The 25,045-nt window shown below is 42.3% G+C and overlaps 1 protein-coding gene across 3 annotated transcripts in view; it reads right to left on the bottom strand.

Moving 5' to 3' along the window:
* Positions 1-14,325: 14,325 nt before the first annotated feature.
* Col14a1 (collagen type XIV alpha 1 chain) overlaps positions 14,326-25,045 on the bottom strand; it is a 215,113-nt gene continuing 204,393 nt past the window's right edge. The window contains exons 46-48 of one of the 3 annotated variants that reach the window (XM_039079204.1): positions 18,884-18,961; positions 16,751-16,906; positions 14,326-15,181 (exon numbers count right to left, since the gene is read on the bottom strand). In XM_039079204.1, coding sequence (XP_038935132.1) covers positions 15,102-15,181; positions 16,751-16,906; positions 18,884-18,961 — 314 coding nt within the window. In that variant the 3' untranslated portion in view covers positions 14,326-15,101. Of the gene's footprint in view, positions 15,182-15,416; positions 15,968-16,750; positions 16,907-18,883; positions 18,962-25,045 lie in introns of those variants that run through there. The other 2 variants (NM_001130548.2, XM_039079205.1) reach the window with 2 other exon arrangements.

Raw genomic sequence — 25,045 nt, 5'->3', positions numbered from 1 at the left:
TTCAATGTCTCTTACTGAAAACATAGCCCTTCTATAACATTGACTTGTAAGAAGCCAAAAATCCCCATATTTGTGTATTTTCTCCCAAAAGATATTACACTCTTATACCCATGAACAAGGCCCACCCTCCCTCTCCCTTATCTGTGGTGTCTTTTCCCCATTCTGTAGAATTCATTGTGCTGGCTCGGGACAGATATGCTGCTGCTGTCTTTTTCTGTGTCCTGAGCAGCCATTTCCATTCTTTATGGTCTAAGGAGATGTTAGAGGATTAGGAGGTGGAGTTAGATGAGACTCTGCTGACGCACCTGTCAGGAAGCGTCAGCCATGCTGGAGTTGGACTTCTTAGTGAGTGGCTCTTTTGACTCACTCTTGCTCCCATGAGTAACTCAATGAGCCTTTTGGTTTGTTGATGCCCTGTTAGGTCAGTCAGTCTTAGAAAATCCTCAATATAGGTGAGGCTTTTCCTGCAGTTCACACCTGTTGGCCAGGCATCGCACTCTATACACACAGAAGCCAGTGCTGTGTCATGTCCCAGGGTGTTAGGAGGCCGGTTGCTAGGATCTGATAAAGACAAAGCTAAGTGATAGAATTACAGTCTCTGAAGGATGAAAATGGTTGTTGCTGAAGGCAGTGAGGGAGACGAGACACCCATTATACTGTTCTCAGCCACCATCCTCTGGGCCTGCATTTTTTCTTCATACTACATGTGACAGAACATTTACTTACACACATGCCAGGAGTCTTGGCTGAGTAAGTAGTCACGCATGACTGATTAGTGAGAGGATATATCTCATTTGTAGTTTTGTTAAGATCAAGATCAGCATTATTTCAGTCATTCAGGAAAATAAACCTTGGCAAACACCAAAAGTCTCAGACTAAATATAAAAGGACTTAAATGTTGTGAGTGACAGAAAAATTGTGGTCAGGACAGGTGGGTTCGGTCACCTGGGTACTCAGTTGCTGGTGCAGTTGAAGGGGAGCATTGGCCAGTTCTGAAGTCTACGTGGATATGTTCTCAGGGAACTGACTCAAGTCTGACATAGGATTTATGAATCGAAGAATTTTTCTCCAGGAGATTGTAGTGCCAGAGGTCGTTAGGAACTCCTCTAAGAATCCTTTCCATCCAGGCTGACAGAAGTCTGTGAAGTGATGTCTTCTCCATTGATAGCATCACCTGGTTTTACCTTTATTCTTCACTGCCCGGGATCTCACTGTAGAAAGCCAATTCTGAAGTTTGTAATCATTTATATGGTTCTGTAACAGTGTGTGATGCTTTTCTGTAGCAGAAAGAACTCTGACAGCTCCTTGCCCTGCCATCATTTTATAAAGTGATAATTGATTTTTTTTCCCAAATAGATCCTAGATTAGAACTAATGGGAATGTTTTTAGATGAGAAAGCCAAAGGCTTTAGTCATTTTATACAATTGATTTTTTTATATTTCTATTTATTAATCCTCGATCTAGAGGATTGACAATTGTAGGCACAAGGAAAATTCTGCAATTAAAGGCCAGATTTTACAATAGACTTAAGTATGTGTTGATTAACATGAGTTTTACAATCACTGTGTAATTTAGCAAAAATGCGCCAAGAAGGAAATAGGAAGAATTCATCAACAGAAGTTTCCATGTTAGGGCAGGGCTTTCTGATAGCCACAGCAAAAGCCAGAGGGTTGAAAGAATGTAATAACCCCAAGACTAACATTATTAACACTCAGAAATACCAAATCATAAACATGGTTTAAATACCTAACGTCAAAGGGACTTAAGGAGCAGGGCAAGGAATTCGGTGCTGCCTACTTGGATGGTCAGCCGTCAGTGGAGCCGATTGTCATTGGCGTTTCAGGGTCCATTGATGTGTCTCATGAAGTTGGCACAGGTCTGATGTGAGAAAGGTTGATAAAAAGTTCCTCTCTGCTTCCAAAGAGCAGGAGAGGTCCAGGGTACCTGGATACAGGGCTTTTCCTGCAGTCAGCTTTCATGCCAAGTCCTTTTTCACCATTTTCCTATTCTTCAAGGGAGACTACTTAATCCTACCTAATCTTGAGATTTTAGTTATCATATTTAAAAGACCTTTATACTACTGTATTAGCCTTTAATGGAGGTGGGCCACATACGTTTCCCTTACTTTTTTGGGTGCCAACTTCTTATATTTTTATGGAATGGCAAGTACTTATTTTATAAGAAGATGAAGGATAATATTATATACATAGATACATAAGATTCCCATTAGTTCTAATGTAGGATCTATTTAGTGAAAAAAATCAGTTATGGTATAAAATGATGGCTGGACAAAGAGACAAAGGATGTTCTCCAAGGTGGAGTAAATCTTAGAAAAGAGCCAAAGCTTTAGTTAATTGTCAATTTATTAAATAAATCGGAATATCTATTCATTAAGATGTTTGCTGATACAGAGGCCATGACGGAGTGCTGCTCATGGCTTCCTCAGCCTGTCTTACAGAACCCAGGATCACTAGTCCAGAGATGGCACCACTCACGATGGGCTGAACCCTCCCTCTGTCACTAACTGAGACATGCCTTTCAGCTAGATCTCATGGAGGTGGTTTCTCAACTGACGTTCCTCCCTCTCTCATAAGTTGTCAGTTACACAGAACCAGCCAGTCACAATGTAACCATTCTCCCTCTCTGTAAACTGTGTAATGATGGCCTACAGGAGGCTAGTCATAAAGTAATGCTACCATCTTTAAAGGTAATAGGACAGTAGAGATTTTTGTTTGGTGGTGGTGTTTTGTAAGACATAACAGATGAACTAGGCTTAAAACAAAACAGATCTCTACAGTACCTTCTGCCCAGCATCACCACCCTTCCACATTAGAGCTAGGCTCCATCCATCGCGCTGCATGTGCCTTCCTCTCTATGCTACAGTTGACTGTGCTATTTAGCCACCTTTTCGTAAGCAGAGGGGGTTAGGACCACATTCAGGCAGGGGCAAGGCTAAGTACCAGAAATCTGGCTATACTGAGAGGAAAACCTTCAGAGCGCAGAAGACCCAGAGGGGTCTGCAGCCAACCTGGGCAGGGTGGGGTCTGGGTTGGATAGAAGCCTGTTTAACACAGTGTCAGCTTTCCAAGACAGACATTAAGGCTTCATGTCAGCCTAAGTCTGAGTGCCTGCAGAGAGATAGCATTTCTCTACTCTGCCCAAGACATCTGGACAGAGAGGGCCAAGTAGTTTTGCAGCTTCCTCTGCTGCTGTTTGGGGCTTCACCTTGGAAGAATGTGAGTCTCAGATGGGCACCAGTAAAACAGATGGTCAGCTACAGTGGAGGGCCAGTTTTTACTAGGCTAACAGCCAGCAAGCTTCAGTGTATGTTTTTTACATGAAGGAAGCATTAATAGGGCCCCTGAAGAGACAAGCATTTGTAGCCGGGCCATTTGGATGACAAGGAACTCTTTGATTTCAGATGAGCCTCTAGTTCTAGATTTAATTGCTTTTGCTACCTTCAGGCTTCCATTCCATATTAAAACCTATTAAAGCCTCACAGACAGTGGCTTTGAGAAGATGGGTGAGTGGTGGGGTACACCTGTGCTTCACAGGCTCCCAGAACTGTGCCCCAGCACCTCAGACTGCATTAAATCCATGCAAATGGGTGCTTTGAAATTGTGATGCCCTTTGGCTTCTGCAGCAATCACAGAACTGAGAGGAGTCCAGCCCTTTAGAGGGAATTCAAATCCGCATAATCCAAATAAAATATTTGGATAACTTGTTAAAGGAATATTACCGGCGATTTTCCCCATTAGTGCACTGTTAGCCACATGGGGTGGAGGCAGAGCCAGGAAATCATGCAGAAATGTGAATGCGGGTATTCTTCAGAAAGTTGACCTGGAAGTCTAAACTCCGAGAGTGCTGAATAAGCAAGTCCATACGCCAGCCTGTGCTATGCTGCCTTTGCTCTCAGCCATCCAGGCTACGCTTGTGTCCCAGCAGTCAGCACCCAGAGCAGCCTGTGAGGTGAGCCTGAGATGCATATGTAAGCGAAGCATCATCCCCCCACCCCGCACCCACTGTGGAGCCCACTCCGATGAAGGAAGGCAGGAAAAATACGATCATAATATGGAAGTTAAACCTAAGCCATGTATAGTTACTTAGTAGTAGTATATACACAGACTTCATGTGAGGTCCCTCACCTGTTCACACAGTAATCCTACAAAATCCTACACCCCAAAGCAATTTTTTTATTCATGTATGCATAAGAGACAAATGGAGTTCTGCTGACTGTGACTGGGCTCAGTGGGGCACTATTGCACCATTTAGCTTAACTCCAAGTCTTGTCCAAGTGTCCCTGGTTATCCTGGCGTCACTCAGGGAAAAGCAGGAAGGGACGTGAGCAAGTCTCGATGGGCAAGCTTGTCAAACCGCTGCTGCATTCCATGGACGAGCAGGCACGGGCTGGTGTGAGTAAAGTCACGGACTTGGGAGGTCTTCTCATGGAATGAAAGGAATGGAAGGGCTGCATGTTTTATATTTTGTTTACCCAAAATGAAATAACAAGAGAGCTAAGAATGTCACAAGTAAAGCCTATTACAATGCAGGAAAAGATTTGAGCAAAAGCTTCAAGGAGGAGCATTATCTTGGAAAAGAGAATTGGAGGCGTACAGGAGTGGCTAGTGCAAGCAACCTAGGGCGGGAACATATCCAGCGTCTTCAGAGAACTGCACATAGACCAGAGGTTAGAATGGTCAGCCATGGGGCGAGTAGTAGCCATAGAGTTGAGATAAGGAGTGTTGTAAAGCCATGTAAGAACTTTAAGGCTTTGAAAAGACAAGAGAGGACTTACCTTGGAAAGATAGTAATGGCTGAAGGATCAATCATTGACTAGAGGGAAGCAAGAACAGAAGCAGAGAGACTAGTCAGAAGTGAAGAAGCCGTCTTGTGCCAAGGTAGCAGCAAGGATAGTGGGAGAAGAGACTGGGTCGAATGTGCTAGGTTAGACCAGTAAGACTTCTGACAGGTTAAGGAATGAGAAAGATAAGATGACTGTCCACATCGATCTACCTTCATCCTCTCAGTACCCAATAGCTCCTCTAGAGCTCCTTCCATAGTATACCCACTAGCAGGAAATAAGGAGGAGAAGGAAACAGTTTGATCAGACCCTACTAGCAGGGGCCCAGACAAAGTGTGTCAACAGGATCTCCCCACACATAGCATTACATACGATGTACTGTGCCTGAATTTGAAGTGGTGCCGGCTCCAATCCTGAAGGTAACTGGGCAGCCAGAAGCCAAAGGCAGAAGCAGCCTCATCCACTTACTCAAAAGTAGCCTGTATCATCAGCTTAGAGTTGGCGCCATGTACAGACGGACTGTACAGTGCAGCTCAATTAAGATGTGTGTGGAGTGTGTGTATGTGTGTGTGTGTGTGTGTGTGTGTGTAGTGTGTGTGTGTGTGTGTAGTGTGTGTGTGTAGTGTGTGAGTGTGTGTGTGTGTATGTGTGTGTAGTGTGTGAGTGTGTGTGTGTATGTGTGTGTGTGTGTGTGGGTGTAGTGTGTGTGTGTGTGTGTGTGTGTAGTGCACCAGTACAAATCTATCAATGCTGCCCCATCCTAACAAAGTGAACTCAGAAGTATTGTCTGCACATTTTCCATAAACACATTCATCTATAAGCACTACAGAGAACAGAAGATAAGAAACTTTTTGCCCTCAAAGACAGTTCCCAAAGCACATAGGACTATTGACTTGAAACCAGAAATTGAAAGTTTTAAGTAAGCACCACTGTGAATTATAAGTTCACGAATATTAGTTCTGTGATCCAGATCCACCAGTGCTGAAGTAACCTATTTGTTCAGTGAGTTATCAGGAGACCTCTACTGAAAGAATCTAGTATGTTATTTAAATTATTATGATCATTTGGACATTGAGGGCAGGAAACATTGGATTGAATAGACATCACGCTGAGGAGGTGTCTCTGAGGCCCGGCCTGCCTCAGATTTTACAAGATAAAGTGACGGGGACTCATTTTACAGCACTTTTTAAAATGCTAGAACACTAAAATTGTGCCCTTCGGTTTGCTCATGGCAGGTCAAGCCTAGTTCATAAGTTATTTTGGAGATTCCCAGTTCCTTATGCCACCGTGTGTACAAGTCCATGAGTCAATCTGTTACATAGGTTGAGAACCACTGCACTCAGCGAAGTCCTCTCCCTTCTGTTGGTTGCTTATTTTGCTGATAGGGACTTCTTGGTCCCCCATTATAAACTTCTCTACTCTTCTTGCCCCTTAAATGCCAAGATCCCTCAGATTCTACACTGGTCCTACATAGACTCTCCTTGGTCAGTTACCTTTAAACACTCATTATTAGTTCTTATTGTATAATGAAGTCTATACCTTCAGATCTGAACAAATCACTCTCCTGAGATACAGGCTTGTTTTTCCACTAGACTTTTCTAATTGAGATTTCCAAAGCCTCTCAAATAAGGTGTCATATAAGAAACTCAACCTTCATCTCCATTTGTGTCTCCTGTTTGTCATTTGCATGTGTCAGAAATTTGGAGGACTCATTAAATTGATCCTGCATTCAGCATCTGCCACATTCAACACTATAAGTCATCTGTTTCTGACGACAAGTCACCATAAGTTTAGCATCTTAAAGCAACACGTATTTCCTATCTCTCCAGTGTTGTGGGTGGGTATCTGGGCCTAGTTAGCAGAGTCCTTTAAGGATCCATGAAGACTATGTATTGACCCACTTAAACTCACTCTGGTTGATGGTAAAAACCATTCAGGAGCACCAACATTCTATCCTATGGTTCCACCTTTCTACATGCTCTCTGTACTCATTGCAAATGGGAAAGCGACAGGTGGCAACCATGTGACACTTTTTAACTTTCTTCATTTGGAAACCACTTTATTAGCAATAACATGCCTTGTAGCCATACAGAAACAGTCTGGAAAGTGACGATCTAATTTGTATCTTAAAAGCAGAGAAAATAAATTTAGCCGTGTCCAGCTCGTCTCGGACATGGAGCCAATAGACGGTGGTTTACTACCAGCATGGGGATATTATACCTAGCATGTGCTAAGTTAGGGTGATGGGAACTCCAGATACATTGAGTTGAGGAAAGAATGCAAGGCCAGCAGCTGCGAAGCTGGCGTGTTCCAAGGAGAACAGAACAGGTGATGCTTTCCAAGCACGTCTGCTCTAGCCTCAGTCAGTGACTGTCTGGGTAGCGCAAGTGTAACTATGGAGCCGGAAGTGTAGCTCAGGGGTAGCTAGGCCTCATCACTCTAGAGTACGTGCGGCCCTGGCATCACAGAAATACCATAAATCTACAAACTGCAGTCTTTCTACCAGCAATATCCTTTTTCAGTTGTCTGGAAGGGTGACAACCAAAGCTCCCGGCCTGCATGCTAGGGGGATGGATGGCCCAGTGAATCAACTGTTCTCCCTCTCAAGCCTTGAAAACCGTCATCAGCCGGTATACATGCAGTTCCTCTCTGACACCGCCTCCAGATGTGGACGGCAGCTGTATCAGAGGAGCAAATTTCCCCCAAGCTAGAGAGTAGCATCGCTACTTCATGCTGAGCATTTGAACTGCACCCAGCTTTTGAGCTTTACTGTGGCTCCTAGTCTCCAAAGTTGGGGCTGTCTGCTTTGGAGAAAAACATACACTTGAGTGGACCAGACATAGACCCTGCCGTGACCTTCCAGGAATCCTGCAGGCACATGGTGACCGGAGGTTTCACGGTGGCGCTTCTACTTGTCCTTCCCAAGTCTGGTCAGTGGAGTGTTTATAAAAGAAACTTTATATGTGAAGTTCACACTGCCTCCAAACTTCCCAGCTCTTAGGCAGGATGGAAAGGTGTGCACGAAAAAAGGGAGAAGGGGAAGTGTGAACATTCGATAAACCTGATTTTCTTGACTATGTGCATTCAAATACCAGCCATTTTTTTTTTGATAGTGAAAGCCACGTTGGTTGTTTAGGATATCAAATTTAGAATACAGTCAGAATATTATCTTATTAAAAGTCACTGAACCGGGGCCAGTTGACTGCTGAAAACTGAAGACAAATATGTTTATTGATTTATATTTCTATTTCTGCCTTACTTATTTGTATTTAAAAAAGCCATTCAGTGCTCATTATAGACCTTAAAATACTTTTATTGTGAAGATTTCATTATAAAACTTCTTTTTTCATTAGGTGAATAACATGCACTTTTACTATATTGGTCATGAATATTTTTTAATCAACAAGAAAAAAAAGAAATTAAAAAGAACAGAAAAACACAGTGATTCATACTACCATATGTTTTTTATTACACAATGAAATACAAAGAAAGATCAAGTTATGAGTATATTCGCAAACACTGCCAATCCTGGGAGAGTACTGAGTCTGCTGCCCCTTTCTGTGTTTAAGATATTGCTTTCCCACATCTTTCTAAATACCAGTGGGTTGTCTTTTTTTCCTCCCTCAGTTCCACTTTTAATGAGAATATTAAATACATTATTTTGTGAAGTTGAGTTGTGTTATGAAATCTTTAGTGATCTTTTTTTTTTCTAATAATGCCTTAAGGTTCTCAGAGCACAAACCTGTTACAAAATATTTTTCAAACAATACAGAAATAACTAAATAGAACACATAAAGCATTTTTAAAAAGAAGTATTTCCTTCGTGGTGCCAAACTCATAAAAATCACAGCCACTCAAGCAGTAAGCAAGCTGAACACTTGGTAGTTTTTTAAAATCTCAATTTTTCAATATGCATGGGTGAAAATAATTAAGAAATTAATATATCTCTAATTAATAATTAGATGATGGAAAACCATTATAAATATATTTGTGTACTTATTTTTTTGCACAGGGTGTCCTACAAGGATAGCAATTCTCTAAACTGAGTTGAACCCTTCCTTCCCTTATTGTTTCCAGTACCACATCAATCAACAGCTATGAATCAGCAGCCATGCTTTCTGAAACCAAATATTTTGGTTATACCTTGGAAACCTCCACTCTTCACTCGATTGTCACTTCTTGGTGGGAACGGGCCCAAGAGATTCAACCCCAGACTGTCTGTGAGAGCCTATTGACCCACCCTAGCCAGCCATCCCATTTCTCCCTCTAATAATTATGTGCCTCCTCTGCAAAGATCAAGAACCTCAGGGATAACATTGGGTTTAAACAGATTCCTCGACTTCCTCACATTTCTGCCTCTATCTGAAATTACGATTCACCCAGATTCTCCATCTTGAAATCCTGAAGAAGCCATCCTTGCTTTCTTAGTGTCTCTACCACATATCCCATCAGGCATCGCATTCTACCCATAATCCTTTTCAGACTGTCCACAGAACAGCCATTTCCTCTTATGCCCTCAACACTGCACTGCTAGTGTGAATGCTCTTATCACTGAAATATAGTAGGAGGCAGCATAGTCTATAGAGGGAAGGACTCATAATCTATAGAAACAAATCAGTCAATATTAAAAACCCCTGCTTTGCCTCTTCTTGTTTCTGTGAAGATTCAAATGTGTGCCTTAACTTTCTGTTTTCTAACACTTTCTATGATGGAAATGCTTACCTTGACATTTAGAAATCAACCTTCAGCAATGTGCCCAGAATCTAAGGTCACAGGGAAGTTCCTCACTGAATGTTCCTCCCCACCCCAGTCAATACTATACATCCCTCAAACTGCTCCAAATAGCTCCAATCAGACAGTTTACTCCTTGGCTTAAAACTATTCACTGGCAGAATTTGTGTTACCCCTAGGTAAAAATCTGAGCAATTTTAGCATAATTGGGTCCAAGTTCTCTTACTCAGTAGCACGCCAACAAGGCTGAGTGCACAGCAGATGTTAGTTAAAATTTGATGGCTGGAATGTACATGCATGAAGAGATAAACACACACACACAAATGAATAAACTTAAGATAAGATTTAAATATTTCAGTCACATCCTGAAATGTTTAATAAACTTGAATTTGCAAGCTGCTACAGAAGCATTAATATTTCTTGTCTCCTATATTTTCTGCCTCATGCCTAAAGAAAAGTTTTCCTGCTATAAGTATAGGGTGAAGTTGAACAAATGTAACCCCAGAATGAGATGCTTCTGAGAAATATCTCACAAATATTTATGGAGCCATTTTCAGCTGACAAACAGTCAGAGATGTGATAAAGATTGTATACTGTATGAGATGAGATATTAAGAATTGCCCAGAAAATGGGATCTGTTGCAGTGAACACCAAGGGAAGACATTGCATAAGAGAGCCTTGGGTAGAGGTTGAGAATGGGTCTCAACAGGATATTTAACCCCAGGGTGACGCAGGGGGCTTCCCAATGGAAGGCATAGTATGCCAACGATAGAGTAAAGAGAGAACATGAATGATTGGATTTGCAATTTCATTTATAGACTGTGATTGTAATTGCAAAATCTTAGGTTGAGAGGTACATTTGAATATAATTCTTAAACAAATATGAATAATTGCTTGAAAATTTGTGTCTGCACAAAAGAAAAAATTCCTGCGGTGTTCACATGCATTCTTCCTACCTCACGAAACAGCTTTCAGTCCGAGGGCTGATAAATCTTAAATGTTTCTCTCTGCTCTTGATTTGTGTGCCAAACTTCAATTTGCCTACTTAACTCCTGACAAGTCAAATGTATCTCCTAAAATGAACTGTCCGGTCTCTCTGCTTCAAATCTTCAATCTTCTGGTTCACAAAGTTCCCTCATTCACTCTGTTAAACAACAATTAACAATTTAACTCTGTTAAAAAACGCCAATACGGGGCTGTCCTAGAATGACTTTCTCCATGTTCACGGATGTTGATTAGTGATCCAACAGCTTGGATGGTCCTCTACTGTCTGTCAGTGGCCACTGCAATGGTTTAAGGATTATTTTCTTGTTTGCTCTGACCCCATTCCATTCTTCTCCATGGAATGCTTTCAAATGGTTAAGTCTCAACTGGTTTTAACTCACTGCCTTTGGTCCTTAACTATATGTGATGTGATGTGATGTGATGTGATGTGATGTGATGTGATGTGATGTGATGTGATGTGATGTGATGTGACGTGACGTGACGTGACGTAGTGTGTGTGTGTGTGTGTGTGTGTGTGTGTGTGTGTTTAACATAGTGGGGGAGGGCATACATTAATTCTCAACTCAAGACAGCTGAAGGGGAATTCTTGGTAACTCACCAGAGTCTTGGAACCTTCATATTATTGAGTTTCATTTCCACTATTTCTGTTTTTGCCATCTTAAGAATTACCAACCTACAAATCCACAGTAGTGTCTACAATTAGAAGGGCATCATACCTTCTGTCAGAATGCCTGCATGTAAATTCTATCTGTAGGTCTTAGAGTCAGTGAGCTAGGTTTTCTGCGCTTTTGCATCTTCATTGGGAAAATCAAGATACTTGTGAACTAGCTTTTATGTTTCCATGAAGTTCAAAGAAATTACAGTTGAAGTGGCAGTTTTTAGTGCACCTTGCATCCTGGGACTCTTCTGCTTTGTTAGCAAATACTTGTCTTAAGTCTGTGACACATAAATAGAAACAGTGTGTATTGCTTCTGACAGAAGCTCAGAGGGGAGTCTAAATGCCATTTTTCTACTGCCACAACAACCGCAGATGTGCATGTTAGAACTAAAAATGTTGAATATTGAAGCAGAGCAGAATCCTAGAACAAGATATACCAGGCAGCTGCCCTGCTGTATGAGCAAGAAAGGACCATTCATCAGTCTAAGTTCCCTCTAGGCTCTCCTTTGCCATTCATCACCACACAGAACACGCTAGAAAGCTAAGAGCTTATATCTCTGACTGAACGCCTAGATTTGAAATGTCATTCTGTATGTTCAGTTACTAATTTCTTTGTGCCTAGCCCAACTTTACAATGTACACAACTTTCTTAGGGTAGGACTTTATTTGCCCTATATTAACTTAAAATACACTAGACCATGTAGTTTCCCCCTTTGACAATGTCTTCATTGATTCTAGTAAAATTTAAACAAATCTAAGTCATTGAGTGCATGCTTTGGTCTCCAGGCTTATCTTGTTCCCTCTTCCATGCGCTCCTTATCAAGGCGACTCCTCTCACATGACAAGCAGCTTCCTGAAAGAGGGCACTGAACTTAGGGCTTCGCTCTCCTCCAGCTTTCTGCTTATCTCCACTGATTTGTCAGAGGCCTTCTATGTGCACCCAATTTGCACCTCCCCTTCCCTTCCTCACTCCTGTCCCAGCATTTTTTTCTGTCTCCACATCACTTGAGGTTGAATTCATTTACTGCTCTGGGTCTTTCTCCATAGGGAAGGAAAGGATGTGCCATGAAGACAGAGTTCACATCTCTCTTGTTCTTGTTTTCATCCCCAGACCTAAAACAGCAATGTTAGGGGCATGGAAAGATGAAGCTAGAAAGAAAAGGCAAAGAAGAAAGAGGGAACAAGGTCATCCTGGAGTTCTCGAAAGAAACAGAGACACTAACAAATATGATGAAAAGTTTGATGAGTTATGTTTTCCCTCATGATAGGATGGCCTGTTATTTCAGAAAATGGTGTAGACCTATGAAGAGAGAAGTGCATGCCTGCCAAGATAAACGAGTCAGTGAGAATGCTCTTGAGAGTCAGCTTGTGTCATAGGCAGTGTGTTATAAACACACACATCCAGAGTCTGAGTTACACTTTTTATTCTGAACATTTCACTCAATAAAAAGTCGATACTCGGGGTCCAAATGACGACACACGCTAAGCTAATGAGACTTTGCTATTGCTAAGTGAACATATTCAAGTCATCAAAATCAAAGCCAGGTTAGTGTGTGTGTGTGTGTGTGTGTGTGTGTGTGTGTGTGTGTGCAAGTCAAGACTGCTGTGAATAGATTAGAGACTATAATGGCTTCATCTTTTGTAAAAGCTTAAAGTCTTTGAAGTAACACAGTATTAGACCATTTGTTCTTACCTAACTCACCTAATACATACAGACTATCCATTTTGATAGTCATTAAATGTCCCAGGCAGAGGAACCTGACAGAGGACTGCTATAGAGCAATGTATCACCCCACTTGCTTAAATTGGAGGAGTTCTCCCAGGGGATCCTAGGTCTAACTATGTGGATTCTCCTTGCACTATAGAGTAATTCCTATTCCTTACTGGTCCTGTTTTTCTATGGTAAATTTCAGTTGAGACTTAAAGGATTACAGGCTACACGCTCACTGGCTTCCTTCATTACACCAGGAAGCTATTTTCCTGGGTCAACAAAGGCACCCACATTGATGATGCTGGTTGAATCTTTTGTGAGCAAGATTTCTTCTCTCTAGTAACAAAAACCAAGGCAGTAATGAGACCTGCAGAGGGATGGAGAGCAAGAAAATGTTGTGACTCAACACACATGTGGCTTCTTCTACGCCTTCTCCTGACTCAGACAGAATCTAAGTTAGGTTGTAAATGAAGCCACCCAACTTTCTTAAAATGGTTGTTAGCAGGGACAGACAACTGAGGAGTGAGGGCTCACAGAAAGATATGGCTTTGATTCCTTCCTAACTCCAACCAGCAAATAGAACAAAACAGGATCCTAGTCAGACCTAGGTCCCTAGGAGAACTCTTCCAACTTAAGTGCCTGGGAAGATAACACATTGCTCCCTAATAGTCCTCTTTTAGGTTTCTCAGTTTGGACATTTAAACAGTGCCTATTGAGATGGATAGTCTGCATGCCTTATATGAGTTAGGGGAGAGCAAATAGTCTAATAAGGAATAAATAATAGAATTCAACTATTTTCAATAGATTTTTCCCTTTGAAATAAAAACAAAAGTTCTAGTTTAAGGTCTAGAGTCTATGGGATTCAATTTAATTCCCTCTTTATCACCTAAAGCAGAGGATCTCAACCTGTGAGCTGTGATTCCTTTCGGTGTCCAACGACCCTTACACAGAAGTCACCTAAGACCATCTGCAAACACATTTCCAAACACAGGTAGCAAAACTCCAGTTAAAAAGCAGCAAAGAAAATAATAATATGATTGGGGGATCTCTACAACCCAAGGAGCTGTACTAAAGGGTTTCAGGATTGGGAGAGTGAGCACCATTGCCCTAGAGGTTTCTAGGAATGTCTTAGTACAGGCAGGAATGGCACAGGCGCTCTTCGGCTCACCACTGTCTTATTGAGTAAACTTGGTAGATGATATTAAATGTGATAAATGATACTAAAATGATGCTAGGGTCTTTGTGTGACGTCCATTAGTTCTGGTCATCTTTCTACCCCACTGAGGATAGAGGGATGAAGGAGTAAGAGGTAGAATGCTTAGCTGTAGGAACACAGCTGCTCCTTTTCAGGTAGACAGGCAACTAAGACCACAAAGGCTGAAGGTGGCGTTCAGAAGTACAGGAAAAAGAATCCACACATGGTGTTTTAAGTTTTTATTTGCTTATAAAAAAAGAATAAAAACGAGTCTTCAAAAAACATATCTGCATTTACAAAGCAATCCCTGTAGTCAAGGAGAGGCAAGCCCTGAAACACACTTCTGGACAAATGATTTGTCAAAAAATGGGTCTCTTCTGCATTGAAATTGGTAGGAAGTCATTATTTTATACGAATCAAAACTGCCGGAAAACAGATTCTATAGTTTTTTTTTTAATTGCCAAATCTAGAAAGGCTACACTCTAGCTCTTATTCCGAATACCCGTGAAACCAGTTACTGAGTAATCTATGAATTGGAAAGATCGGGTTAGACACGAAGGAGGTAGTTTCCTCAGTGACGGTGTTACTTAATTACCAGAAAGCTCGTAGCCACGGGTATGGGGTCAGTGGCATAAACAGGGAGTCTCTGAATTCACTCTTCTGTTGTTTGGGCCCCCAATTCTCTCTGATATAACCACACTTCTCTCACTTATCTTACAACTTGAAATGATGTAACAGAGAAGCTCCAGGGTTCAGTGTATCCTTCTTTGGAAGGAGACCAAATTATCTGGTGTGCGGTCAAAACAGTGTCACAGAAAAAGGTGGTTTAAAAACACAATTTCTTGAAACAGTAATATTGACTTAGCCACAGAGGAAATAGACCCCATAACATCAGCCCTGCCTCCCTCTGCAAAGTAGAGTACAAACCACGTGACAACATTTGCTAGGTGAAGCTCCAGAAGAGGGCTTGCCCCTGCTCTTCCAATGTCTCCTGAGGTCATCAGATGCCTGCGCTCCACAGATCCAAGGCCTCCTGCTCGTCCTGGACCGGTGTGAACTCGGGTTGATCTGGATGGGACACTAAAGAGGAAAAGTGGGGGTGGGGGCTTGATGGGACCCAGGAACCATAAGTGGATAATCTCCCCTATCTGAGTCCTTAGGGACACAAATTTGGTCAATAAACCATGGGTGTGTGAGGAGAAAGCACTCACTGTCCAGCCCACCATGCGGCTTCCCCATGAGGCTTCATAGTTAGTAAGAGGAGGAAGAGAAGGGACAATCTAGACAACGGAGTTAGAAAACTGGAACCATGACAATCGCTTAAATACCAGATGTATTTATTACAAAAGAAACCCTGAAATGCAGTAGAATCGTAGAAGAAAATAGAAAATTAAAAAAACAATCTCTTTACAAGTCCATCACCAGGAGAGAGTGGAAAAGGGAGGGAGGCGGAGCAAAAGAGCCAGGAGGAAAATGCTCATCATAATGAGTGGGATAGGAAAGAGACTCGTACAGTTAGTTAACCATTACAGAGACTCCGTCCAGAGGCGTTTGGGATAAAGTCTTGGTGCGCAATCACAGACCTCCATTCTGACTGGCCGGGAAGTCAGCTCTACTACAGCTGTCTCATGTTACTTTGTTACACTGTGATTTTATCACTCCAGCATGTCTGGAGCGGGGTAGGCAGGGGACTTGAAAGTCTGAGACAGCAAAGCAGGTGAGGCAGGAAAGAGGTGACCGTGATCAGAGGCAGGAGCTTAGTAGTGGTGGTGAACCAGTTCTGTATCCATAGCCAAATGCCCAGGCCAATGCAACCAACAGCAGGACTGGCACTTCAGTGCTGGTAATCATTGTACGGGATGACATCTTAAGGGACAGGGGACAGATTTGAGAGGACAGGGAGGGAAAGGATGAACAGAAAAAAAAATACATCAACAAAACTTTGACCATTTTCTCTGGCAACGACGGTTAAAATTCTCTTAAAAAGGAAAGAGGCACATTTCCGATTAATCTCCTGACAGACCTATAGCTGTCTCTGAACCTCTCTCTGGATGATTCAGAAAGTCCCCAGGGTGAGCAGGCAGACTGCCTCCATGTGTGGGAAGCTTCATCTCTCAAAATCTCAGCCTATCACTTAGTGATGAGGTAAAAACAGTGTGACAACTTTTATCTTAAGACCTTTCTTGTCACGTGGTGGGCAGATGTCACCTGAAGGAATCTGGGGGAGGGGTGTTGCTTACTATGGGGGAGATCTAAAACTGAGAATGAAACCTCACAGGATGTCATGGCCCCACCAAAACAGGAACAGTCCGGACAATATTTAAATGTTAAACCGTAGGTGACAAGTGGCCCAGTAGGAGGCCAAGTCTCTGTGGGTCGCCACTTGACAATGTTCTACCACTATGCTATTTCCCCAGCCCAGGAATCAACATTTGGAAGCAAATAAAACATGGCTGCAGTGTTAAGTCTCTCCTAAGGGATGCGAATAGATTGTGCAGTAATTTACATTCTACAGAAGATGATGAAAAGGAGTGGGGGGTTCAGGCTCTGCTGCCCTCCCTAACTGTTTAATTTTCAACCCCCCACCACACACAGGTTAGTAGTAACCATTGTATAACTGTGCAAAGCCCTCAAAACTCTGACACTTACCTCCAACGCCGTAAGCAGAACACGAGGAGGGGTCACAATATCCAGGCTGGCCAGAAGGACCCTGTGGCCCAGGTACTCCCAGGTGGCCCGGGGGACCCCTTGGTCCAGGAGAGCCAGGTGGCCCAGGACTGCCAGGACGACTTTCCCCTGAAGGTCCTGTGAAGCAACCAAAGGCAAAGAGTTTGTTATTTACAACAATGGAGTGAGTTTGGAGATCACTGTGAGGTACATTAACTTTAGAAGAAGCAACCTTGTGTGTCTCCACAATGAGGGGATTCAGCTGTTCTATTTGCTGTGTTCTTTTCCTGAGAGGCCCTGGGCTTGTACCAGAGTCATGTGCTCTCCTCAGAGACAATGCTTGTAATCAGCTCCAGAATTAGGAGCAAAATTAGGAGAATTCTTTGTGTCCTCTTGAGCATTAAGGGACAAGGAGGAGGCCCTTCTCAAAACCCTCATTTTCTCAGTGGAGCTCTTGTTTTCTAACAGAACCCAATATAAGGGCCAGCACACATGTGCACACACACAAATACATTCAGATCACAACCTCATAAGGCTAAAATTGTCGTGTAAATTAGTACCGGCTTATGATTTCAACTAATTAAATTAGTCAAGGTCTAAAAACGTAATCCGGGAAGAGACAAATGAGAAGTAGTTTAAAATTGGACCCAGTGCATTGGTCTCTATTTCCCTAGGCCATCTTACATCAATTAAGAACTATGAGTGGAAATAAGGGGTGATTAAAAATGTTTTTGAATTCAAGAAATGTGTTGGGTTAGTGGTTTGGTTTGGTTTGGTTTTTTTGCATGCCTATTGAATTTTAGGCCTGGCTGTTCTTAGATTAAAAGGCATTCTTCAACTAGAAATAAAGTCACTCAAGTACACAGAGAAAGTAAGGGGCTCCTGAGCCTCGCTCCTCACTGAGGACTTATTGGCAACTGATGGCTGTGGTGAGAGGAGACATCAGTTTGCTTCTTTGTTTTATCAGGAAAGCGGCTCTCGAAAGACTACTGCCTCTGAGCACATATAGGGAGCACTAAGTAGACCTGGTAGCTTTTTTAAAAAATGAGCATGCGAAGTTAGAAGGAAAAAGTGGTTTGGTGGGGGCAGATGAGCAGAAATCTCAGAGGGAATGTGGAGATGAATTTGATCGAGACAAATTATGTGTGTGTATGAAATATTCCAACCATAGAAAGTTAAATTCCACTAATGAGCATTGAAATGAAATATAGACACAAGTAGCACTTGCTGTTTGAGGAATGTGGAGTCTACATGTACATTTAGTTTCAGTCGGTCAGTTCTCGCAAACCACCCTAACTATGCACCACGTGATAGCAGTTCTTCACACAACCTCTAGGAGAAGTATTTACATCAAGATGGACCTATAGCTTTGGAGCTACAGCTTAGAGCTGTATTCCAAAACCACTGTTGGCCTGGGGAAAAACAGTCTATAAGCATTTGTCTCAATAAGGCTAAGAGGAGTACTGTGAATACAACAGGACACAAGCTCATGTTTCCGGTGACAACTCGGCTCATCTGGAGATAATTTGAAAAACATGATATTGTAACCAAGACTCAAAACTTCCACAAAGCTCATTTGGCAAGACAACCACAGCAGGAACTACCAATGTTCTTCAATTCCCCTATGCTTCTCTCGATTTCATGCCTCCTTTCCAGTTCAGATGAGGCTGTGTGGCTAGTTCCAGCCAGAGGAGTATGACTGGATAGAAGACATCACCATATTTAGGAGATGAGATTAGTGGGCCTTCCACATCTTTTTCTTGGAGGGTCCACAACTCATGAGCAACGTCATCTGGTTAAACATGGGAGAGTGTTCACCTTAAACACATGCACATATGCAAGTAGGAAGTAACACTTCCTTGGGCCACCAAGCACTTGGAATTTACCTGTTACTATAACCTCATTTAATGCATTCAAGCAAAACAAACCCAAATGTGTTGTAACCTTTGAGGCTGACATAACGGGTGACCTGTAACCAGTGCACTGGCCTTGCAATAAAACACATGAAAAATATAGTTATTCCAGTTGACCCGAGGATGTAATATGACTATTCTCTGACCTATGAAGTGATCATAAAGATTTATGCCTTATAATTTGTTAGGTGGAAAGATTTACCTGCTGGCCCAGGTGGACCTCTTGGGCCTTGAGTTCCAATGCCTGGGTTTCCTTTATCTCCTTTGACACCAGTTAGACCTATTTCAAAAAAAGGGGGAGAGGGGTTGTCTTCAGATTTAAATCTTAGAATTCCCAGTTTTATATGTTACAAGGGTACTTTTCTGGTGAGGACAATGGAGACAGTTTAAGGTTACAGGTATCATAAGATTTCAGGTTAGATTCTGACACAGTGAGCTTTTACAAAATCACATTCCAGAGGATCGGCATTGCAGCCATACTTTTTCATCCTTTCCTCCTTCCTACTTCAGTCTGCCAGGACCAGGCCTGCCATTGCACACAGCAGACACTCAGTGTATGCAGTTGGCAGTCCACAAGTAGCACAATAAGAGTCACAAGTGGACATGACTAACATTTTCCTTTGGGTCCACCCCATAATTACATTCACAAGAGGCATGAATTATAATTAAACAACAAAGTTCTGAAGTACATGACTTTCCATTAAGTAGTTGGAAGCTTCAAGAAATCCCGTGTTTGATTTGGCTGATTCGGTCCCATAAACGTCTAAGCCTATTTGAGTTTCTTTTCCACGGAGCAGACCTCTTATTCCAAATAATTTACAGTACTTTTCTGAGACAGGTTCTCATATGACTGGCCTTGAACTCACTCTGTAGATGAGGCTGGCCATGAACACACAGAGATCTGCTTGCCTCTACCTCCTGAGTGCTGGGGTTAAAAGTGTACACTACCACACCTGCCTCAATTTTCAGTATCCACACAATTCTACAGGTAAAAAATCATCACAGTCAATATACTCTGACACATCCATATCCAATCATATTCTACAGCAAGAGCACTGGACGGGTGACAGCGCCTTTAGATGGACAGGCCTCAATCCAAGACACATTAGTATTATATTAGAAGCAGGTCCATAGCTTCCATAACAGTGTCTCTGCTACACAGTGTTCAGATACAACAATGCTCAGAAAGATTGGAGTGCAAAACAGCATCTCCCTTTAACAACACTTAAGGTCTAATTGACAGAGCCTGGAGGGAAATGTCAGTAAATTAGAATAGCAAATGTGATAGGTAGTAGTACTATAAAGAATTTACAAGTTCAAACTATAATAACGTCTTCTTAGCATAAATGTAATGCGTATTCACCATAGGCAAATTTGAAATAATAATCAAGAATACTGGCAGCTGGAAATAATGTTTTGACACCTTAGCTTCTAAGTTACAAAATGGAAAGTGTTTGGTGTAGTATTTGTCCTGGAAATAATGGCTAAGGAGGGAAGCAGCTAGGGATGAACAGTTTTTAAATAATGCAGTATAATGCATGGCTACGCAGGTTGGCTATATTCTGTAATCCTAGTAATCATCTCCTGGGGTCTAAATACCATAGTGTCTCTGACATAAAGAGCTCTCCTTTCTGGGTAGCAATCATCTAATGAGCCAACTACTGTAGCATTCACAGCACCCATTCCTACCGCACACAGCCTTGGTGGTGCTAAGTGATCCCTATAACAGACAGCATCTCTATCATTGCCCTCACTGACCACCGTCCAACCCATGCCAATATGCAGACATCTGATTGTGATCTCCCTTTGAGAAGCTCACAGGGAGGTAAAGATTTCTGGAAGGTGACTCCATTGTCTCCTTGACTCTTAAAGTCATGAAGCTAACTCTAATAGGCTTTGCTTCATGTTCAGTTGCCAACCAAGCTGCCAGACAGAAAACCACTCTATTCGAGTGTGTTACTTCTGTGTTACAGACACCAAAGTACCAAGCAGAAGAAGCCTGTTAGAGGAGACAAAGATTTTTCAGGGCTCAGGCATTCAGGAACTTTGGTCCTTCACACTGGAAAGGCATGGCAGAATTCACGGTGGGAGCAGCATGCGGCAGACCCTGCTCACACTGTGGTGAACCACGCAACAAAGTGACCACCTAAAGTCTACTTTACAAATAGCAAGTGGCAGAAAAACACTGAAACCATGAGCTCTGGAGACACTGCAGATCCAAACCCCTGTAGACCGTCTACTGCATATGCGTTTAGAAGCTATCTGGAGTTAGTTCATCTTAGCTGGTGGAGGGCCCCACTTGTCAATGCTTGGAGCCTAAAATGAATCTCCGTATTTAGAGACAGTCCCTCTTCTTCTGTCAGTGTCACATGACTACCCTTACCGGAGGCCCTGATTGTGACGGAATTAAACGTAAGACAAGACAGATGATTAACACTAAGCTCCTCATTCCCATCTACCCAGTGACTCAGACCCCTTATTACTTATGCTGCAGGAGCATCTTGACTTGCTCTCAGCAAAAGCCATGAGCTTGAAGGGACCTCCAGGAAAGTACCCCGAGCAACAGCAACCCAGTTTCCTGACGTATTCATCAGAAAGAAAAAGGCAAAGGGGGTGCAAAGTAGTAAATCTGGATGTTTTGATTTTGGAAATCTATAGGGAAAAGTAAGTATACTTTGGTGCTATCTAAAATAGAAGTAATGGCAACGGATAGAGACCCTCACAAAAATATCCACTCCATTGAAATGTCTCAAAAAAATGAAAAGTGTAAAGATAAAAATCTATATCGGTAGGGAATTTTGGGTTTTATTGTCCTTGAAGTTATTGTTGATTCCATACTCTTCTAAGTTTAGGCTGATGTGTTAATACTTGTCTGTGTACATATGACCCCCATAATGAAGAGTATTCATGCCCACCACACCTGAGCTAGACTGTATGTTTCTCTCTCTCTCTCTCTCTCTCTCTCTCTCTCTCTCTCTCTCTCTCTCTCTCAGTCTGTCTCCCTCTCTCCATAAATAAATTAATGAGGACTGAAATTAAAGGGCAAGTTATACACAGACCCAGAGTTAAATGGGGAGAGATGCTTTTGTAAGTCTCATAGATCTGGATAAAGGGCAAGAGAACCAAGTGTCCTAAAACGTGAGTCTGCAGCTGCTCATGACGTAGTTGAGTCCCTTGTCTGGGCACAAAGATATTCTTTACAGAGCACAACATCACAGTCCATAACAAAGGTTTTTGGGTTTTTTTTTTAAAGCCTGAAGGTGAGGCCACTTGGCGATGAGATGAGGTCACACAAGCTCCATGCCAGTATCCCTTCTAGGAAGAGACTGGCTTTCCTTAGTGCAGGAAATGCCCCTCCCTCTCATCCGCTTCCACAGCTATTCTTCATTCTTTTTGCCTTTTTTTTTTTTTGAAACAGGATGTCACTATATAGTTCTGGCTGGCCTGGAGCTCACTTATGAGGATCGGGCTGGCCTCAAACTCACAAAGATTCACATGTCCCTACCTCCCAAGTGCTGAAATTAAAGTTCTGCATCAACACACCTAGCAATTCCTCATTCTCGAAGTCTCAACTCAATTCTTTGTCCTAATTGTAATGAGCAGAGCCACAATGGGTCCAAGAGATCAAGGGTTATTTATCTTATTGCGACTACATTCCAGGACTCTTACCACATGACACAAAAATCAAAAAGGGTTGTTGAGTAAACTAATGGACGAATGGATATATTTTCTACTCTCATTGCTTTCCCATAGCCTATATGACCTCTGACCCCATCTAATTGCTTCCTCTCATGTCCATCTTAACCACACACAGCCTTTTGACTGCTGTCCCCAAACCTTATTTATCTTTTGTATAAGACCAAATGAGAATCTCACAGTGCATAGGTACCCCGGAACTTATGGACAGCAACTAAATGAGGTGTGCCTAAATCAACACTCAGATGAATGTGACTAGCAGGCATGATGTCTGAGGAATGAATGGTCAAGTTGAAGCTGACACTTCAACTCTAATCTCCCAGCTTAAAACTGTTTAACATTTTAATTCCCTATGTGCCTATAATCCTGGGGTTATAGTTAAGAGGGTCAGCCTCAGTGACATAGTGAGCTTGAGGCAGCCTGGACTATATGAGAGACATTGCCTCAAAAAATAAAATTATTCTGTGTAACTAATTGTTGATGTTTGGTCTGTTGCTATATATTGCAACGCTAAATTCCGTACTGGAAGTTCTATAACTACAAGTGAATTCTCATGAGTACAAGCTTTTGTTGTGCAAACTGTGTTCCTTGATTTTAAACTATCTGTTAAATAAAATTGACTACGGCCAATTACTGGAGGGATTAGAAACAGGTGGGCTGTGAGTTACCTGTATGGGACGGTGGGGGGGGGGTGAGGAGAGACTAGGAGGAAAAGGAAGAAAAATGAGGAAAGAGGATGATGCCACCTTGAGGAGCGATGGACCATGAGCAGGTGGCTGGGAGAAACAGCAAGTGTCTGGGGTACACCACTGAGGAGTTAGCCATGACAGCAGTTAGAAAAGTAGATTAGGCATTACCCCCCAGTAATTGTCAAAGCCAAATAAAAATAACTATAATCTGAGTCTCATTTACTTGATGAGCTTAAATTGGTTGGTTGTACATGTTGACAATGCATATATATCATAAAATATTTAAAAGATTGTTAAACTACTGGGTGAATGTCAATTCCACTGTAGGCATTCATAAGTAGAAAAATGTGGCTGATAGTGTATCAGGTATTCTTATACAGTATTTCACAAGGTATAAATGCCAGGTGGTTTACATATGCAAGCTCATTTTTAGCCTTCATAAGAACTAACAGGGCTGATTCTACTACTAGCCCTGAAAGAGAGTTGTAAAACTGAGGCCAAGTTACCTGGCTTAAGTAGGATAACAGAATCAAAGTTTCGACTGGAGTAGACTGGGATGTGCACTTCTATGCAAGCCAGTGCATTGCCACCTCTACCCCTGTCCTGCGGCCTGTTTGTTCTTGTTAGGGTCTTGCTTTCCCAGCTTCCTGCCAAACAGTCTACATGGTCCCCTCTACCTTCAACTCAGCAATCAGCTGCAAGTTTACCACCAAGAGTCCTCTTACTCACTTGCCTTCTGCTCCGAGTTAAGACTTGGGTTGAATGGAAAAGGATTCATCTTACTTCCGATAACTATATCCTGTGTCGGGCCCTTTGTTGTCTGTTTCCTATTTTGTTTGGCCCATTGGCCTTCAACTTGGAATATTTTATTCCATTCTGTGCCCTTGGCCACCCCTAAGCACTCCAGGCAGGAACCACATGCGACTCTAAGGAGCAGATTCACTTCTTCCTGAGCTGAGGCATTTGGAGAAACTCCTGGGATTTCTGCCTGGGCAGATATGCAAGGTCTAGGGAATGAGTTCAATGTCATTACACCAAGAAGCCAGAGACTGTGAAGCAAGGCTTCAGCTGTGTTCTGTTTGTCTGTTGCTAGGGAGATGCTGGCAATGAGATCCAAGTGTAGTCTGTTCTTCTTGTGGTGTGAGTCCCAGTGTCTGAAAGGTACATGGTCCTTGGTACCACTCATAAGAAGGCAGATGGACCGATTCCGTACATTTTGCTGAGTGTTCAATGCATCTTGCCCAGCTCTCCTATTTCTATGTGCGTGGTTCAGAGGGTGAGTTAAGATCATACAGGGCTCTATACTTTGTGTGAGACTGACCAAGGATAGAAACTATGGCGTTTTTTTAGATATTAATAAGCCTTCCTAAAGAGTTCTCCCTCTTGCCTTTTTTTCATGTTAGAAGCTGGCTATTTATAACTCAGGACCCTGCCAGGAAAATACAAACCACTCTAGACCTTGCTGGGAAAGTGAATTTAACACAGAGAAGATTAATTTCAAAGGTAAGATGAATATTAGAAGATCTTAAAAGCTACACAGAGGTGGAACCTATAAATTAACAAGAGCAAATGCAGGGACAGAAATAAAAGAATGGTGTGAGGGGAGTTGCAGCAAAAGGAGGAGAAATGGAAAAAGAAATGGTCCTCAGTCACTAACACTCATCTTTCTACTGAAGAGCTGTAGGTTACCTGGTCACAGCTACAGGTACATGGATGGAGCAAAGGAACAAGGGACCAGAAGTCCCAGTTTTTGCTCTGAGTTTTTGCACTCACACTGTGACCCTGCCGGTGTCTAAGAGAAAAGGCTACTCTGTCACTTTCCACTCCAAAACATCAACATCCTCCTTAAATACTATGACATCATCTACAGCACAAATTATCAAGAACTCATGTTATTTGTAGTTAACAGGAAAATTGAGCCAAGTTTTGAACAAATCTACCCTTGGGATTGAAAAGAATTGTATCAGGGAACTGGGGAA

The sequence above is a fragment of the Rattus norvegicus genome, chromosome 7 (genome assembly GCF_036323735.1).
Source record: "Rattus norvegicus strain BN/NHsdMcwi chromosome 7, GRCr8, whole genome shotgun sequence".
Classification (NCBI taxonomy): Eukaryota; Metazoa; Chordata; class Mammalia; order Rodentia; family Muridae; genus Rattus; species Rattus norvegicus.
The sequence above is the reverse complement of the archived record's forward strand: the minus strand, read 5'-3'. Positions and strand labels throughout refer to the sequence as shown.